The 20,917-nt window shown below is 33.6% G+C and overlaps 1 protein-coding gene across 1 annotated transcript; it reads right to left on the reverse strand.

The window, feature by feature from the left end:
• Positions 1–1,681: 1,681 nt before the first annotated feature.
• On the reverse strand, positions 1,682–16,308 carry c7a (complement component 7a). The gene is made up of 18 exons (XM_051117153.1): positions 16,190–16,308; positions 15,898–15,956; positions 14,255–14,363; positions 13,956–14,097; positions 13,738–13,873; positions 13,483–13,621; positions 13,187–13,330; positions 9,301–9,544; positions 9,069–9,185; positions 8,740–8,906; positions 8,347–8,575; positions 6,625–6,796; positions 6,377–6,464; positions 6,152–6,284; positions 4,418–4,606; positions 4,129–4,219; positions 3,835–4,019; positions 1,682–3,053 (listed from the first exon to the last, which is right to left on the reverse strand). Exons 1-18 carry the CDS (start codon positions 16,193–16,195, stop codon positions 2,869–2,871), a joined length of 2,535 nt encoding a protein of 844 aa, XP_050973110.1. The 5' UTR covers positions 16,196–16,308; the 3' UTR covers positions 1,682–2,868.
• Between the last annotated feature and the right edge of the window lie 4,609 nt (positions 16,309–20,917).

A 20,917-nucleotide genomic window follows, 5' to 3' on the forward strand; every position in this document is an offset into this window, starting at 1 on the left:
TTTTCTCGGTTATTAAGCTAACCAAAAAGTCAAGGAAGGGGAAGACACATCGCTTTATTTTTCTGTACCTGATTAAAATAAAGTCTTTCAAAATTCCATGAAATCCAAATTAAAGTTTTGTGGCTTTTAGACACAGAACTAACACACATCATCTATCTACAAGCCAGCTCCTAAATGTTGGCTAAATGCACTTTTAACATAAATTCTTGTCTTTTTTTTTCCGGGAAAACAAACAGAAAATGTTGATGACATCCTGCACTACACAGCTTTTTAATACAGTGCTGAGGGAAGACACGTTTTTTTTGTTAGTTTTCAATGGGTTTTTGGTTAAATTCCTGAAATAAGCTCTGTGTTTAACACAGCTCAAGGTATTTTCACATTTTATTCTATGAAATAAAGTATATCAGTAAATATGCTCTTGTGATTTTTGTTAAAGCTTTTACTTATCTTGAAAAAAGGCAGTTATAGGGTTTCCGCAGGTCTTTAAAGGAACACTTCACTTTTTTTTTGAAAATAGGCTAATTTTCCAACTCCCCTAGAGTTAAACAGTCGAGTTTTGCCGTTTTCCAATCCATTCAGTCGATCTCCGGGTCTGGTGGTCGCACATTTGGTATAGCTTAGCATAGATCATTGAATCTGATTAGACCAATAGGATCTCACTCTAAAATGACAAGAGTTTTGATATTTTTTCCTATTTAAAACTTGACTCTTCTGTAGTTACATCATGTACTAAGACTGACTTACGCAGCACCTGAAAATAGTCTACCTGTGCAAGCAGGTGGTCACGTTGGTTATGCTGACTGAAGTTAGCCTATTTTCCAGGCGCTGCGTAATATCATTGTGCCTGCTGCACCCATGGTACGGCAGCAAAGTTCCTTGATTATTTCACCGGAATGAGAGTATAGTTCCTAGCCATATCAGTCTAGAAAATCGCAACCTTTTATTTTCCGTCGGTCTTGGTACACAATGTAACTACAGAAGCGACAAGTTTTAAATAGTAAAAAAATCAAAACTCTTTTGTCATTTTTGAGCGAGATGCTAACAGTCTAATCAGATTAAGCTATGCTAAGCTATGCTAAAAGTGCTAACGCCAGACCCGGAGATCGGTTGAATGGATTCGAAAACAGTAAAACTCAAAAACTGTAGAGGAGTTGAAAAATGTTTTTTCAAAAAAAAAGTGGAGTGTTTCTTTGAAAAGTCTTAAATTTAGTTGTATCAAATGTATGGCCATAAAAAGTCTTAAATGTTACTAGAAAATCCTGCACTGCTTTGTGTACTTCCATTACTGGAAAAACACTATATTTCTGCTGTTCTGAAAGCGCCACCTGCTGGGAGAGAATTAATGTGCATTTTCAAGCCCATCTGCTGTTTTTGTTCAGACCACAGTGTAAATCAACTCCTGTTTTTATGCTGCAAACACACAATTTGAACTGATGGATTGACAAGAAGATAATGCAGTATAAAAAAATATAAAAAACAATTAGGATTAATTAATTCATATAATAATTGATTGATATATATTTTTTAATTAATATAATTGATATGTTTGACTGATCCATTTTCTTATGGTTTAAAGGCTGAAATGTTAAGTTTCACACTACCAATCAAAAGTTTTTGGACAGTAATATTTTTAATGCTTTTTAAAAAATTCTCTTCTGCTCACCAAGCCTGCATTTATTTCATCCAAAATACAGTAAAAGCAGTTGTATTGTGAAATATTTTTACTATTTAAAATAACTACTTTCTATTTAAATATATTTTAAAATGTAATTTATTGCTGTGATTAAAGCTAAATTTTCAGCATCATTACTCAAGTCTTCAGTGTCACATGATCCTTCGGAAATCATTCTAATATGCTGATTTGCTATTCAAGAAATATTTATTATTATTAACACTATTTAAAACAGTTGAGTACATTTTTTCTAGATTCCTTGATGAATAGAAAGATCCAAAGATCAGCATTTATTTGAAATAAAAAACTTTTGTAACATTATACCATTCAAAAGATTGGAGTCAGTCAATGACGCTAAAAATTCAGCTTTAAAATCACAGGACTAAATTAAATTTTAAAATATATTAAAGTAAGTCAGCACCGATAGCCTTGTGGGCAGCGCACAGACATGCAGCGCCTTTGCGCTATGGACGTCCTGTGTTCGAATCCCGCCCCCCCTCTCTCCCACTTCGCTTTCTATCATATCTGATAAAGGCAAAAATGCCAAAAAATAAAAATTCCTAAAATATATTCAAATAGAAAACAGTTATTTTAAATAGTAAAATTATTTCAAAATTGTACTGTTTTTGCTGTACTTTGGATCAAATAAATGCAGGCCTGGTGAACAGAAGAGACTTTTAAAGAAACATTAAAAATCGTACTGCTCAGAAACTTCTGACTGGAAGTGTATGATTTGATAAAACTTTTTGTTTTTGATAAAAATCCTGCAGATACCCTGTACAGAATGAGGAAAATGCATCACTAGTCTGCTTTCACAGCCTTGCTGTGTTTATGTTTTGCACTCCTGCAAACAATTCCAACTCAAACTTTCAGTTTTATTTGTGAAAATTATCATGATAAACATAATGTGTAAGAATAATAAACTTTGGATAAACCTTTTTGGATACAGAGCTTATTTTCTGCAAAAAAATTTAAAAGCCATTGGAAAAATCTTATGGTGATGCTAACTTCCATGTTTGCCTACAAAAACACTGTCACTGCAGCACTATATTTCTTGTCCTGCCCAAACTGTTTTACCATTTTTTTTAAAGCATGTTCATGGTGTTTTAACTGAATCCTCTGCAAACCTGAGAAAACTCTTCTCAGGGTTCAACATAAATTGTTACACTATTTAATTCATTAGTGAAGCTCTGAGATTATGACTGACAGGGTTCAATGCTGACAACGCGGACAGCCTCTCCTCTGCATTTCCTCACAGCCGCCTCGCATTCTGTCATTGTCACTGGTGCAGACGCTTCTTCCTGCTGCACACACACATGGATCCAGGCGTCCGGGGATGAGCATTCCTCACTTGTCTTGCAACGGCAGCTGTTTGTTTGCTCTACAACGACACAATTGTTACAGCCAAGCATTCCTGAATATTGACTAGTTGCAAGTCTTTAAAACAGCAATTTCCTGAGTGGGTTCAAAAATACATTAGCAAGAATTTACATTTTCAAGCCACTGGTTCCCTCAGGAATTTCAAATGGTTTTTTTAAAATGCGGTTTCCGATTTCTGTGGTTAGTCTCATTTGAATTGACTTCCATGATTTGTTTCACATTAAAATATTGTGCTATATTCATGTTTAGGTATGAAAACGTACTTCATGTTGTAAAACAGAAGGTGAACATTTTGTCGAAAGTCAAGTCATGCTAACCACAGACCTTCAAAATGTTGAAATATCATAAAATAACATAAAAATGACTTGATACTCAGATTTACATGTTACAAAATGACCCTTGTGAAAAAGAAGTGTGCTTAATTAAAGACACTAGAAGTTGTTATGAAATAACATTTAACTATTTTAACACTGTCCTTACTACCTTTCTGGGCCTTGAACGTGCCAGTTGCGTCGCTGTCGATGCAGTGTCAGAAAGCTCTCGGATTTCATCAAAAATATCTTAATTTGTGTTCTAAAGATGAACATAGGTCTTACGGGTTTGGAACGACAAGAGGGTGAAAAATTAATGACAGAATTTCTTTTTTTTTAACTATAACTTTAAGTACTCTAGTACTTAAGTATACTCTAGTATACTTTTTTAAAAAGTATGCTAAAGTGTACTTTTTTTTTTCCAAAGGGAATGTGTGCCATTATTTTAATTTGTATTTTGCAATCCCTCACCATCACACGTCTCCCAAAGAGTGCAGTGCGGGCAAGCAGTGGATGAGCGTTGGGGCCACCGGCAGGCAGTGTCTTCAGCAAGGGCGTACTGATGTCCCAGACAGCGCATAGCCTGTATTTTACACAGACTCAGTGTCCGTGTCCGACCGCGCTTCTCATCAATGGCACATAACTCCAAGGAAGTCCTGCAAAAGACTTTATTAAACTAAAAGTAAAAACTGGCTGTATGGAAATTTACATGATTTTTTTTTTTTTTTGGGCATTTGGCCCAGGCCTTCCTGTCTGGTAACATACTTGCACTCGTGGGGTACTTTACAGACACATTTGTCCTTTGCCAGGTTCTCCCATGGCTGGCATTGCACTGGCACATCGGCTGACTTAAAAACTAGTGGAAAACAGAGAACTTTTACTCAAAATGCAATAATTTTACTCACATTCATTCTTATCCATCAATACATTTCAAAATTTGTCGAATGACTTTGTAACGGCTGTCCCTTTACAATATTTTGAGTCATGTTCATCTACATTTTCTTTATTTTGACATGGTGTACAAAACAGCACAGCTTCCAGACTAGCTTTGTACCTGTGAGACACCTGGTTTCTTGTGGTTGTGGTGACCAGGAAAGGCCAGCGTTGCACTGAATCTCAGCCGGACCTTCTATGACTTTCCCTTCAGGGCAGGAAAGTGAGACAGCTTCACCAATGTTATAGGTAAGCTTCCTTGGGCTTTCAGTGACATCTGGAGGAAGCTGAGGTGGATCACATAATGCTTCTGCAGACAGCAAGCAACATTTATTATAAAAACATATATAACTTATAACATATACACTACTAGTCAAAAGTTTTTGAACAGGACAATTCTTTTCTGCTCACCAAGCCTGGATTTATTTGTACAGCAAAAACTAATTTTCAAAAAATATTTTTATTGTTTAAAATAACTGATTTCTATTTGATTATATTTTTAAATGTAATTTATTCCTGTGATCAAAGCTAATTTTTTCCAGCAACATTACTCCAGTCTTCAGTGTCACATGATCCTTCAGAAATCATTGTAATATGCTGATTTGCTTCTGAAACATTTTTTATCATTATTATTTTCAATATATTTAGAACATTTGTAACATTATACACTCTACCATTCAAAAGCTTGGAGTCAGTATTATTATTCATTAATTTATTGATTTTTTTTTTTTATCAAAAGTGATGATAAAGACAATAATGTTACAAAAGATTTCTATTTCAGATAAACTTTGATGATATTCTGAACTTTCTATTCATCAAAGAAACCTAAAAAAAATTCTACTCAGCTGTTTTCAACTTAATAATAATAAATGTTTTTTGAGCAGCAAATCAGAATATTTGAATGATTTCTGTAGGATCATGTGCTGGAGTAATGATGCTAAAAATTCAGCTTTGAAATCACAAGAATAAATGACATTTTAAAATACATTCATATAGAAAACAGTTATTTTTTTAAAAGTTAAAACATTGTACTGTTTTCGCTGTACATTGGATCAAATAAATGCAAGCATTTTGAGCAGAAGAGACTAAACATTAAAAATCATACTGTTTTGACTGTTAGTGTATGTTTTCTCATTTCTCTGAAATGTAAAATATAAAAAAAAAAAATACTTATAAAAATAGTATTTAATCAATAATTGAAAGTCATTGTAAATATTCAAAATGCATAACAAAAATTATATTATGTATTTATACTATATAGTATTAATAAAATAGTTTCTCATTTCTCTAAAATATAAATATCTCTATAATATAAATATAACAAAAATTATAAAAATTAATATAATAATAGTTTTAGACACTGTTAATTTTATTTATTTATTACATTTTAAATATTATTTAAATAATTCTATACATACTATAAAACAACATAAATATATTCATACTATTTATCATTTAGTATTTATGAAACATATGGTTTCTCATTCTCTAAAATGTATAATTTAAATAATTCATAATTGTATACAATATATAAAATATATTACAAAAAAAGTTACGTTTACATAATTTCATATTTAAATGAAATAAAAGTAATCCTAAAGAAGTTCCTCACTAAGAACGATTCATTAAGTATTTAAGAAATATGGTTTATGTATAAATATTTTAAATAATTATATAATAAATAATATTAAATACACAATATAAAAACTAGTTACAAGTAGTATATATATATATATATATATATATATATATATACACACACAGACACACAGACACACACACTATATGTAAAGATACGCTGAAAATAGATACTATTATCAGCATATGACAGCTCTAAAAAGTCATATACACATACTCTTGCACTCTATTTCATGTCGGAACCAGTCTAGATTTTCATCGCATTCTGCTATAGGATCTCCGATCAGGCGGAAACCCTCAATGCAAGCATACTCAATCTTACTGCCTATTGGATATGCATCTGTGGGGTACTGCAATTAGGGAAAGACAATAACATTATAACATATCAACAGACATATTAAATCATATTTTAATAGAAAATATTTCAGAAAACAATTTTTACCAAAACAAACCCATTAGCAAGGAAGGGGGGCGTTTTACAGCTTTTCCTAGGCGTTAATGAATCTTCAAAGCAGTGAGGCTCCATTGTACTGAAAATAAGTCAAAACCAATAAGTCAGCTTTCCACATAGTGGCAGTGTTGTTGCACAGTAACATTCTCTGGGTCTCTAGCACCTTGTAAAGAACAGCTTATTACAGCTTTTCAGAACAGAGATTTGTACTGTTGAACAGGCTGGTGACCTTTCCTCACCGGAGGTAATCTAATTCCTGTGCCTCATCACAGGCTGTCGTCTCCACAGCGTTCCCAATGCAGTCCCTGCCGCCTGAAGGAGCGGGACGACTGCAGGTGCGGCTCCGGCTTTTCTGACCTTCCTTGCAGGTGCTCCATGAAGACCAACACGCCCAGTCTCCATGAATCACTCCTAAGATACAAAGACATGAATGAGTATAGTGACCCCAAAAAATATTTGGATACTTAAAGGGATAGTTCACCCACAAATAAAAATTCAGTCATTAATTACTCACCCTCATGTCGTTCCAAACCCGCAAGACCTTTGTTCAGCTTCAGGACACAAATTAAGATATTTTTGATGAAATCCGAGAGCTTTCTGACCCTGCATAGACAGCAATGCAACTGACACTTTCAAGGCCCAGAAAGGTAGTAGGGACATCCTTAAAATAGTTTTACAATAATGGTTCAACTGGCATGTTATGAAGCTACAAGAATACTTTTTGTGTGCAAAGAAAACAAAAATAATTTATTCAACAATTTCTTCTCTTTGTCCACAAAAGGTGTTGCTGTCTGATGTCACATGGACTTTTTTAAAGATGTCCTTACTAACTTTCTAGGCCTTGAACATAATAGTAGGTGCAGCGTCAGAAAGCTCTCAGATTTCATCAAAAATATCTTGTGTTCTGATCATGAACAAAGATCTTACAGATTTGGAATGAAATGAGGGTAATTAATAAATGACAGAATTTACATTTTTGGATGAACTATCCCTTTAAACAACATCTAAAAATGAATAATTTTAATAGAAATTCAGCATGTACATTCCCAACATCATAAACTAAAATCATACACTAAAAAAAAAAAAAAAAAGTTTTTAGTAGTGTTGTTCAAATGATTAATCGCAATTAATCGCATCCAAAATAAAAGTTTTTGCTTATATAATATATGTGTGTGCACTGTGTATATTAATATATGAAGACACACACATACAGTATATATTTTGAAAATGTATACTTACATGTATTTAAATGTATATATTTATATTCATATAATTGATATTATATATAAATATATTTCATATATAAACATAACCCGTTTCTTAAATATATACATGCATGTGTGTTTATATATACATAATAAATATACACAGTACACACACATTTATTATAGTTGCCCAGCACTATTCTTTAGCTATTATAAAAAGAAAATACAATTAAATATATATAAAAAATAACATTTTTTTAAGAAATTACACTACTATTGTTTCATTATGATTTCTAAAGATTGTAATTCATTAGATAAATCACAGTTATTCTGTTGACAGCCATCCGTTTCTTACGTTATGTTTATACATACAGTATAACAAGACTCTAAATACAGATTAAAAAATACAGTATGTAGCTTAATGTAAATTGGTCTTTACATGTGAAAATATTTATCTGCATTTTTTGGGGCCCCTTTAATAGCAATTCGTAACTATTTTACATTTGGTGGCAAATCACTTTCTAAAATTTTTAATTTTCATTCCAAACTAATTATATTTAATAAATATAATAATATAATTAGAGCTGTTTAACAGCAGAATCTAAATTGTAAATAGCATTTTTTTTACTTGACTGGAATTCATATATAATTGCTAGATTTTCTCTTAAGATTGGGTTGGAATCATCATATTTTGGGGTCTAAAAAGTTTGAAAACCCCTCATCTATGCAACATTAATTTAAGTAATTAATATGTACCTGGCAGTTCATCTTTTGGCGTCCCATATTCACACGCCTGGCCGAAGGTGCCTGGTTTACACACACACTTACAGACGTCACCACTAAGCACGCGCATCCCGTTGTTCTTGCATTCTCTGCAGCGACATGGCTGTTTCTCGCTGAGATAAGTCTCAATTGCACGCTTTAAGTGATGCTTTTTCACCCCCGCACACGAGACCTCTTTCACCAGCTCATGGAGAGGTCTGAGCTGCACAAATCAGAAATTCACACATGGCTTCTCATATAAGGATGCAATTATTGCATGTGTTTCAATGCATTTTTCAGTTTACGGTAACAAAGGCTTCTATGATTACTCTCACAACCTTATTTGCATACAATAACAATATGTTTACATTGGTTTTCCAAACCAACCTTCGGGTTGATCACTTCTGGAATGTTCTTCACTGAACCTGACCACTGCGAGAAAGTCCTGCCATTCTCCACTGGTGTGTGTTTGTTTAACATCGACAATTTCGCTACATATGCAGGAGCTCCACCAATGATATCTGTGGTAAAATCATTTTCTGTAATGCTGTTATCTGTTTGGGAAACATTGAACACAAAACAGAATATTATTATACAGTACATTGCCTGTATATAGAAACTAAGTATAAAAGTTTTGCATAATTTAGTGCCCCAAAAGCAAATAAACCTTCAGGCATTTATGGTTTGAATTTGCTTTCTTTGTCTAAATGACTTACAAAATGATTGAGAATCCTCAAATGAGTCTTCACTGCAACTTTGTGTGCTCCACCTGATGAAAAACAGGATAGAATGGAATGTTCTGTGACAGTGTTTATACTCTCTTTTTACAGTTTCTATGGAAAAAAGAGATAACAGACAACTGTTAGACAGTGCAATGATCTTGAATGAAAAACATCAACAATTTCTCATGTAATAGCAAAACAAATATGTGACATACAGACCACTCACGCATTTTTTTCATGACATCTTGACCGACCATCATAAATAATCTGAATTGGCCCCCAAGAGTGCCCTCTGAAATATAGTGGGTCCCAAATCTCTCCAGCACATTGCGATAGGCAGCATAATCATATGAGACAGGCAAGGACAGCAGCGCTTTCCAGAACTCTTCTGAAAGTGGCAGATATTCTGGGGCCTGGTTTTGGAACTGGGCCACATTCACATCACTCTGCATGATCAGCAGATTTTTGGACTGAAAGGAGAACAACGTTTCATATTTTAATATTTGGGCATGACAATTTTTTTAAAAGCAACAGAAAATTCTGAGATTGTGAGACAATCTTAAATTAATGCTTAAACCCAAATGTTTAATTTGTTACCATTAGCTAATGCATTACTGGTAAAGAGGTCAAAATGTAAATAAATAAATATAAAAATGTGCCTGAATCAATTGATCATGAAAAAATCTGTAACATTAATTCAAAAAATAAATAATGTGAATTTTCCCTTTCATGATTTTCATAATCTTGGAGTATAGCTTTTGTGAAGGCGTGAAGCCACACAGCGCTCGAATGTCACATGGATTTTTTTAGCAACAGACAACCAATCATAAACTGCCTCAGCACTTAGCTCATGTATTATTCATGAACTGTTAAAGGCTGTGTTTAGCTTTCATTTCTGTTTAGTTATAGTTTGCAGCGTCCGAGAAGAAAATGTTAAAAATATCAAACAGTGATGACAAGTGTCTTAACTGAAATCACGAGGTAGCTTTATTTCGCAGTGCTTCAGAAGACTTAAAGGATTAGTTCACTTCCAGAATAAAAATTTCCCGATAATTTACTCACCCCCATGTCATTCAAGATGTTCAAGTCTTTCTTTTCTCAGTCAAAATGAAATTAAGGTTTCTGAGAGAAACATTCCAGGATTTTTCTCCATATAGTGGACTTTAATGGGAGCCAATGGGTTGAAGGTCCAAAATGCAGTTTTAATAAAGTTTCAAAGGGCTCTACACGATCCCAGCCAATGAATAAGGGTCTTATCTAGCAAAACGATTGGTCATTTTCTAAAAAATAATAATTAATATACTTTTTAACCACAAATGCTCATCTTGCACTAGCTCTACGACGCACGTCCGGAAGTCCACACAGTTCGTAATCACGTTGTAAAGGTCATGCGTCATTCTTTGTCTTTGTGCTTCGGTCAAGAAGCTAGGGTAGGGCGAAAAATCTCATTTTTTCCTCCAACTTCAAAATCGTCCAACATTGTTGTTTACCTTTTTTCGTAAAGGGCATTTAACTTTTTGCACATTTGCTTTGTTAAAAACTGGGTCAGTACTTTCATCTACATCATGTGTGACATTTCCAAGGTGATGACATAATGCGTAAAGTCAAGCTAGTGCAAGACGAGCATTTGTGGTTATATAAGTAAATAAATATAAATTTAGGGTGAGTATAATAAATTTTAACCCCCTGGCCACCATTAAAGTCCACTATATGGAGAAAAATCCTGAAATATGACCCTGGACCATAAAACCAGTCATAAGTGTCAGTTTGTTGAAATGTATGAATATATATGAAATCTAAATAAATAAGCTTTCCATTGATGTATGGTTTGTTAGGACAGGACAATATTTGGGTGAGAAACAACTATTTGAAAATCTGGAATCTGAGGGTGCAAAAAAATCAAAATATTGAGAAAATCGCCTTTAAAGTTGTCCAAATGAAGTTCTTAGCAATGAATATTACTAATCAAAAATTAAGTTTTGATATATTTACGGTAGGAAATTTACTTAACTCACTCCCATTTTTGAACACAGACATAAAAATGCACTATCCAGACTTACATTTTTATAATTCATGAATGAAAACATTTTGTAATATGATTTTAATATACATTTTCTGTGGTAATGCAATGTCTGATTTTAAAATGCCTTTCAAACCAGGAATTCGAGGGGAAACACTGTATAGTTTGTCATGATTAGATTAGGATTTATTTGTAATATGGTGAAGTAAATTTAGGCGTCCCACAGAGGGGATGGTGACAGTTAAAGGGTTAATATCCAAATGATTTTTCAATCATTTTGACCCATACAATGTATTTTTGGCTATTGCTACAAATATACCCGTGCTACTTATGACTGGTTTTGTGGTTCAGGGTCACAAATGTTTTCTTCAAAAGCCTTGATTTCTTTTTGAATGAAGAAAGGGAGACATAAACATCTCGGATGACATGGGAGTAAGTAAATTATCAGGAAATTTTTATTCTGGAAGTGAACTAATCCTTCAAAACAAAAAGAGTGGATTTGTGTCGGCATGTACACAGTGTTGGGAAGGTTACTTTGGAAATGTAATAGGTTACAGATTACAAATTACTTGATTTAAAATGTAATTAGTGTAACTTTTCAATTACTTTATTAAAGTAATGTAACTTATTACTTTTAATTACTTTTGATTACTTTTCTAACTTTCTAATATTTTCAACTGTTAATCATTTTCAAACATTTAAACCAGGCAGAGTTAACCTTACAGTAGCACTTAACACTGATTACTGTCAGACTTTCAAAATCCTTTTTCACTTGAATTAAGATTATAATAAGTAAGGGATAACATACATCTTTATTTTGCGATAACAACTGGCTGAATGTACATTATCTCACTCATTACACAGCTGTTTGATAGATTATTTAGATGTTTTGTGTCAAAATAATTAGACACGAAACACTGATCTGAGTTGAAATATTTGAACGCAAACCTTCCATGAAGAAAGCGGCAAGTTCAAACTAGACATTTTAGGGATACAGTGCAGTCATACCACTTTTCTTACACAACATTTCACCACATAAATAATTAAGTAGTAGTACTAGTTTGTTAGTTATCTTATAATCCATTACAATGTACAAAAAAAAAGAAAAAAAATGGCAGCAGCTGCGTTTGTATGAAACAATAGAGCAAGTCCACGATATCAGGATGACAGAATTAAGAAATTGTACACATAATATTAAATTAAGCTTTAATATTTTATTAGCTAACCAAACTCAAAGCTTCCATGAGTCTGAGCTGTGTAATAATTTAATTTAAAGCACAGCCACCACAAATTCAGACTTTTTTTTTTTTTTACTTATATTTTTGGGCTTTTTATGCCTTTTATTGTGATAGGACAGTAGAAAGATGACAGGAAAGAGCTGGGAGGAGAGAAGGGAGCGGGATCGGCAAAGGACCTCGAGACGGGAATCGAACTCGGGTCACCGTGAGCGCAGTTGCGCTGTATGTCATAACAAGATCATAACATAAATAACATCATAACAAGAAATAGTTTAATAGCTATGATACTGGGTTTGAAATCAAATGTTTGCATAGTTATGACAGAACACACTAGCATCTAACAATGCCTTGGAAAAAACAATCTTAAAAAATAAAGTTTATGCATAAACCCAAATAGGAAATAACACAGTTATCAAATAAACATGTGTCCTATTCTGTGTCCTAAACTCCTGAAACATTGGTGTCTCATTTTAGAGCAGTCAATGCAATTTATGAAATAAGTCAATTAAATCTGTAAGTGTGGGTGGGTGTGTGAAAAAATTCAGATGTAATCCCCTTTGTAATCACTGGCATTTTTCAAAAGTAACTGTAATTTAATTACATATTTTTTCTCAGGAACTGTAACTAATTACAATTACATTTATTTTGTAATTAAATTATGTAATTCCGTTACATGTAACTAGTTACTCCCCAACACTGGGTCCCCAATCACAGGTCACATGCTCATTTCTTCCTGTGCCTCTTCAACCAACAGTATTAACCACATACATACATATGTTAAACATACAGAACCTGACAGGCCAGGATGAGTTAATTCCAATATTATTTAGTGAATATGTCATACCAAACAGTACCTTTGACTGGAACATCTCATCATGGAAGACATAACTGCTATGCCCATAAGATGTGCCTGTTGTACTTGAATGTTCTTCAATGTGATTAATGTAGTGCCAAGTGCTGTCATAGGATTCATCTGAAAAATCATTTTTTGCTGTGACCTGGCAAAAACAAATGCAGAAGCTGAGAAAAAACCTTAATAGAAAGTCTCCCTAGATTCTGCTCTTGCATTGGTAACATGTTTATTTTATTTTTATTTGTATTTCATAAGTCTTATTTACCTTAGTCTAGTAAATTGTGAAATTTGAAATACCTGGAAGGTGTATCTGAGGACACTTTGGGGAAGTCTGTATAGGTCCATGTGGTCTCCACTGAAGGTCTTTTTACACAGACCTCCAAAGCTTTTGGTGTTGATAACTGTTCCTCTTGCCTTTTTACTTACTGCATCAAACCTATAGTGAAAACATGCACAATCATAGCTGCTTCAGAGATCAGTGTCTGGTGTGTGTGTAAATGTATTGTTAAACTGAATGTAGAAACAAGCAGATGACAGATATCATTGCATTACCCTTGACCAGTGAGCTCTACATTCGGTGGAGGTTTTTCCAGGTCGCAAAGCAATTTACTGTCGCATTTCCACTCATCTGAGCCATCTTCACAGTCATGATCTCCATTGCATACCAGAGACTGGCTGATACATTTGCCTTAAGAGAAAGAGAGAAATTATTCAACACTTATTCAAAGACTTTCAAATAGGAAAAAGTTTAAATGTATCAAGATATATACCGGACTGGCAGCGAAAACGTTCACCACAACCCTCCTGTAGAGGACAGACCTGAGTCGGTACGCATGACTGAGTGCGGCTTGAGCTCCCGGTGCAAGGCTGACCACCAAACTGAGAGTAGACTGCAATGGAGCGGCTCTGTGTCTGTAATGTCCCCATATGTCAGTATACAGATACCACAATTGCATTTGTGCAAATGTACTCAGACTAGACTGCATGCAATTATTTAGTGTGAGATAAATGTACACTTTTACAATGATGCATGTCTAAGAACAGGTCAGAAATGAAATACTAGTCCCACCTGTGTTTTGGAGCAGCCATCACAGGCGGACCAGCTTTCAGGGGACCAGGGTCCCCACTGGCAGTTCACAGGATCAGACACAGACCTGATGGACCTCACTGACACTGCACTGATTAAGGAACAAGCTCAATGAAAGTATGTCATCAGAAATATAAAATATGCCACATTTACTGTGGCTACAAGAAGTATTTGGACATTTTTACATAACATAACAGAACATTAAACCAAGCAGCATCTGCAAACAAATGACACCGGAGCTTTCCTCAGAACTTTCTTCACCTTAGTGTCCTATAGTGTGCATTAGTTTACTACTACTGTATGAATATGTATGTATATTTCACAAAGTATTTTATTGTTGTTATACAATGCAGATTTTTAAATGTGACTTCAGTGTTGAACACTTTTTGGGGCCACTGTCTATCAATACTGTATGCTCTATCACATTAAAACGACCATGCATTTAATTTTTGAAAATAAATAAATAAATAAATAAATAATATTTTATGCTTTTATCCAAAGCTTTATCCGAAAATGTCATGCATTTAATTTAATAAATAAATAAATATTTATTTGATTCTTTTATCCAAAGCTTATCTAAAACTGCCATGTATTTAAACAAATAAACAATATTTTCTGCTTTTATACAAAGCTGATCCAAAGCTTTATCTGAAAATGCCATGCATTTAATTTAATAAATAAATAATATTTATTTGGTGTTTTTATCTGAAGCCTATCCAAAACTGCAATGCATTTAATTTTATAAATAAATAATATTTATTGATGCTTTTATCCTAAGCTTATCCAAAATGGCCAAATAAATAAATAAATAAATACAATTTATTTGATGCTTTATCCAAAGCTTATGCAAAACTGCCATGCATTTAATTTCATAAATAAATAATATTTGATGTTTCTATCCAAAGCTTATCCAAAACTGCTGTGCATATAATTTCGTAAATAAATAATATTTTAAGTTTTTTTCCAAAGCTTTTCCAAAGCTTTATCCAAAAATGCCATGCATTTATTTTAATAAATAAATAATATTTATTTGATGCTTTTATCCAAACTGCCATGCATACAATTTCGTAAATAAATAAAATATTTTAATCTTTTATCCAAAGCTTGTCCAAAACTTTATCCAAAATGCCATGCACTTTATATGATAAATAAATAAAAAACATTAATTTGACACTTTTATCCAAAGGTTATCCAAAACTGCAATGCATTTAATTTCTTTTCATTTAATAAAAAATAATATTTTATGCTTTTATACAAAGCTTATCCAAACTTTTTGGAAATGCCATGCATTTTATTTCATAAATAAATAAAATAATTGGTATTTATATGATGCTTTTATCTGAAGCATTTAAATAAATAAATAAATAAATAACATTTATCTGATGCTTTTATCCAAAGCTTATCCAAAACCGCCATGCATTTAATCTAAAACTGCCATGCATTTTATTAATTAATCAATTAATTAATTAATTAACTGTATTTATTTGAGTCTTTTATCTTAAATGTATCCAAAACAGCCATGCATTTAAAATTAAATAAATAAATAAATAAAAATTATTTGATGCTTTTATCCAAATCATTTTACTTTGCATTCAAGCTATACAAAGATGTTTTTAGTTACTTACTGTGTAACTGCAGCTGAAGACAACAGAGAGACAAGAAAGACTTCATGCAGGAACACACACTGAGAACAAAGTAAAATTAAATACAGTTTTCCACCTAATAATCCTATGCTATTAGTGGTGGGGGGGAAATGCATTTTATTAATATTGCATTAACTTTGACAATTACAACGGTTCATTTGCATCAGTAATAAAACTTAAAGCCACTGGCTTTAAAAGTACATTTGTAGTGGTCCACTGATGTGGATATAATGTTTAGATATAAGTAAAAAAAAAAAAAATCAAGAGTGCTTACCTTCATTGTAATAATCTAAAGCAGTTTGCACATCTCTCTCCAAACTCTGTCTTTACTGTGTGCAGGCAGGAAACACTCCCAGTCCCTGTCTTCCATATGTCAATCCCTATCTCACAAAAACAAGCCATGAGCGGGAAATGCTCATTTCTCTGCCAAAACTGCCTGTAAAAACACAATCCTCATTTCACTGGAATGTGAAAGAGACTCAGGAGATAGAAAGAGCACATAAATCTCTCTAATGACTCTAGAGGATTTATGGTGCATGCCCGAGAATTAAATGGTCATTTATGGACGTCCATTTGAGTAAATAGACAGATTAAATCATGTTCACTTAGGTAGCTGTCATGAATCTAATGAGAATGAGAATGAGATCTACATTGCCCTCTGTTAAGTAGGTATACACAGTAAACACTTGATGGAGACAAAGCGCCATTTTGCGTCCAATCCATGCACCATTAAAAAATAGTTCACACAAAAAAGAAAACGTGCTTAAAATGTACTCACCCTCAGGCTATCCAAAATGTAGAATATTTTGTTTTTACACTTTTTCTTACACTTTATAGTCTAATTTAGACATTCTGCTAAGTAAACTGTTATGGTTATGGTTAGGGTTAGTAAAATAAATTAACATGTACAAGTTACTTATAGTCAGTAGAATGTCTAAAGTGAACTATTTAGTGTTACCATGTTTGTTTCTTAATCTGAACAAATTTGGAGAAATTTCTCCACTTGGATCCTCAGCAGTGAATGGGTGCCGTCACAATGACAGCTCAAACATCTGATAAAAACATCACAATAATCCACTAGTAATCCAGTTCATCATTTAACATTTTGTGAAGTGAAAAGCTGCATGTTTGTAAGACAAATCCATTAAGGCATTTTTAACTTCAAAGAGAATTTATCTGAATCAGGAGAGAAATGTGCACAGATTAAGCACCATCTAAAATCAAAAATAAATATAAACAAATATGTCGATAGATTTTAATGTGAGAGCACAACAGGGAACTTTTTTTTTTACTGGAAGAAGTAAGGTCCTGAAGCTAAGAGTTTAAAGTTAAAATGCCTTAATGATTGATGTTTCTTACAGTATAAACATGCAGATTTTTACTTCAGAGGATGTTAATTGATGGACTGGATTTAGGTAGATTACATGTGGGTTATTGTGGTGCTTTCTTATCAGCTGTCATTGTGACGGTACCCATTCACTACAGAGGATCTGTGTAATTCTAGTGGAGAAGTTTCTCCAAACAAACATGGCAATACTTCAGTACTCATAAGATAAGTCATGTGGATTACTTGTCGATTATTGTGTTTTTATCAGCTGTTTGGACTCTCAATCATACGGCACCAATTTACTGCATAAAATTGACTGGTGAGCAAGTAACTAGTGATGCTAAATTCTCCAAAAATTGTTTCCAATGAAGAAAAAACCAGTGTTGCCAAGTCTGCGGGAATTGGGCTACTTTTACACTGTTGCCGCAGGCAATTTTTGACATCTGCGAGTTAAAGCGCCCCCAATAACGTCATATTTAGCTGACAAAAAACATGTATTTTATCCGCTGGAACACGGGACCTCACTCGAAATGTGATTGGGCTAGTTTTGAATAGCAATTGGGTGGGTTTTGGTATGAAAACCTGGCAACCCTGAAACAAACTCATCTATATCCTGTGAATGGCCTGAGTACACTTCCAAAAAAGTTTCATTTTTGGTTAAACCATTCCTTTAAGAAGCTGCAAATGTGGAGTATTTATACATAGGCTCTTATAGATTTCAGACGTTTTGTTTACTGGAAAGGTCACTGTATTTAAAAGTCAAATCTCCTGATGTATCTCCTAAGAAAACCACAGCACTTTCCCAGCATATAGATGCCTTTGTGAATAATAATGCCTTATATTGTCTTTAGGTCAGGGGTTAATCGGCATGCTTTTCCGCTCCTTAGACCTCAGGATGCACAGTTCCTCTGAGGATCTCATTTGCATAATTAAAAGGTAATTGCGTTTCTCAGTGAGCCCCTCATCAGCAAGCTGTTATTAGCAACATGTTCAGCAGGCAGGTAATGCATCATAAATTCATGTCAGAGTCGGACGGTCACAGAGTCCTTTCCTGCAAGTGTTCACACAAACAGAAATAAATACATGTAATATCTACAGCTGGACCTGGGAGCTCTGATATGTTTCTTCATTAACATTTGGATGTTTCAAATAATTTAAATCTTAGTGAAAGAACAGGAGCTGAAGAAAGGAATATTTCTGATCTAATTAGACCTTTTTCTGGCACCAGGTACAGCATTCATCAAATCACTCATTAGACTCATTCAGAGGCCATGCATGTTGTTCAGTGGGGTCCAAAGACTGAGGCCAGTAGTGAAAATGCTTCTGTTTTTCATTATCTAATTTAATTTTAATTGAAAGTTTAATTGAAAAGCTAACAGAGCGTGTTAGTACTTTTGTATCTTTCTTTGTATTTAGTGACAGCAGTACTCAAACTGCATGAACTTTATAAGTTTGTTTAAAATCTGAAGATCATGTTCGCTTTCGTGATTTGAGATGATCCATAGAGCATCTTCAGCATCAATGGAAATGCATCGGACCTGCATAATCTGTTTTTGTTGTTTCAAAAAAAAAAAAAAAAACTTTCCAGGTTACAGTTAGATTTTGAATCCCATTTCCAATGGGGTCCAAAACTTATGGAGCCATTTAGTTTGCTAGATAATCAGCATATTAGAATGATTTCTGAAGAATCATGTGACACTGAAGACTGGAGTAATGATGCTGACAATTCAGCTTTGCAATTACAGCTATAAATTATATTTTATAATAGATACAGTAGATAGGAAACTGTTTTGTTAAACTGCAATAATATGCACATCAGCAAGTCTGTTTATGAGACTCTTGTGTACACTGATAGTGTATTCATGAATATATATGTATAGTGGAAAATTCAAGTGATATTAAATGTTATCTTCATCTACTTTGCTTGAGTGCTTTGTACTGGGACTAGAAAGGAGCATTCAGTTTGTGGGTCTGATGACTCAAAACCAAAGAATCCAGCTTAGGGTAAATCTCACAGTCAAGTTTGCAATGTCTGACAGTTTGAAGAAACAACAGATTATACAACACTAGCAAATTCAAGTAAGCTGTTTTGAACTGTGATACATTCAGCAATATTCAGTATTCAAATTATTCACATTGCTAAAATGTGAGAAGTGTTATTTATACAGTTGCTTTTGTGTTATTTGACTCGATATGAGTTGTAAATGGATGCTGTCAAACTAGGATGTTCTAACTGGGTAATATTGTTCAGCTGCCTGTCTGAAAGCATGCTGGCATTAGGAAAACTCTTATCTTACGCCAGTGCTGCTTTCAAAACGGTGCCATGCTGCTCATAATTACACTGTGGACCGTGAATGTGAGGTTTATGCCCAACCTTATTTGGCAATCTGAATAGCGTTTTTAATAACGCTGCAGGCAACTGTCAAACACGAATAGATTGAGTTGGCAGGAGAAAGAGCCAGTCAGACAATGTCCACTCTTAATCAGAAATGGAAACTGACTAATGATTATATCATAATTGCCTCCCACAACAGGTTTTTATTTATGCCCAAGAGAAGCATTTCTCTAGAATTATATACATCTAGAACTGGGAATAAGGGGTTATTGCTGATTAAAGGATTAGCTGACTTCCAGAATAAAAATGTCCTGAAATTTTACACACCCCTATGTCAACCAAAATGTTCTTGTCTTTCTTTGTTCCGTCGAAATGAAACTTTTGATGAGAACATTCCAGGATTTTTCAACATTCCAGGAGATCAATGGGTTGAAGGTCCAAATTGCAGTTTCAATGCAGCTTCAAAGGGCTTAACATGATCAGAGCTGAGAAATAAGGGTCTTATCTAGTTGGTCATAAATGATTGGTCATTTTCTAAAAAAAAATCATTTTATATACTTTTCAACCACAAATGTTCATCTTGCACTAGTTCTGCATCCATGACTATATGCATACAGGGAAGTACCAATCCAGTGTTTATAAAGCGAACATACAAAAAAAAGCCAAACGCCTTTTACAAAAAAGGTAAAACAATGCTGTTGGACGATTTTGAAGTTGGAAGAGAAAATGAGATGTTTTTCATGACGTTTCCAACTTCACTGTAATGCGTGAAATCATAGACGCGCATCGCAGAGCTAGTGAAAGACAAGCATTTGTGGTTAAAAAGCATATACTTTTTTTTTTTTTTTTTTTTTTTTAGAAAATAATAGATTGTTTCACTAGATAAGACTGTTATTCCTCAGCTGGGATTGTGTAGAGCCCTTTGAAGCTGCACTGAAACTGCAATTTGGACATTCAACCCGTTGATTCCCATTGAAGTAAAAATCCTGGAATTTTTCCTCAATCCTTAATTTCTTTTTCGTCCGAAGAAAGAAAGACATGAGCATGTTGGATGACATATGGGTGAGTAAATTATCAGGGAATTTTGATTCTGGAAGTGAACTAATCTAGTTAAATTACTGTGAAAACTCAAGCTTCCACCCCAATCCATTATCTACACTAATTTTAACATTTTCTATAATAACAGTAATATAATATAATGATAAAAATAATAATAGAACAAAAAATTTGCAATTAATTTCACCCCAAGATACAGGAAGTTACTGATATCAATAACACCAATGACAAATTATTATTAGTAGTAGTAGTAGTACTAATCTATAGTGATCATAGATTCTAAA

The sequence above is a fragment of the Labeo rohita genome, chromosome 8 (genome assembly GCF_022985175.1).
Source record: "Labeo rohita strain BAU-BD-2019 chromosome 8, IGBB_LRoh.1.0, whole genome shotgun sequence".
Taxonomy (NCBI): Eukaryota; Metazoa; Chordata; class Actinopteri; order Cypriniformes; family Cyprinidae; genus Labeo; species Labeo rohita.

Bases quoted from the DNA above. Each gene is read 5' to 3' on its own strand.
- c7a (XM_051117153.1), bottom strand. The intron at 14,364-15,897 runs GTAAGTAACTAA...TTCCTTAATCAG, and splicing joins TCTTCAGCTGCAGTTACACA to TGCAGTGTCAGTGAGGTCCA. The intron at 4,607-6,151 runs GTATGTGTATAT...TGCTGTCTGCAG, and splicing joins ACATGAAATAGAGTGCAAGA to AAGCATTATGTGATCCACCT.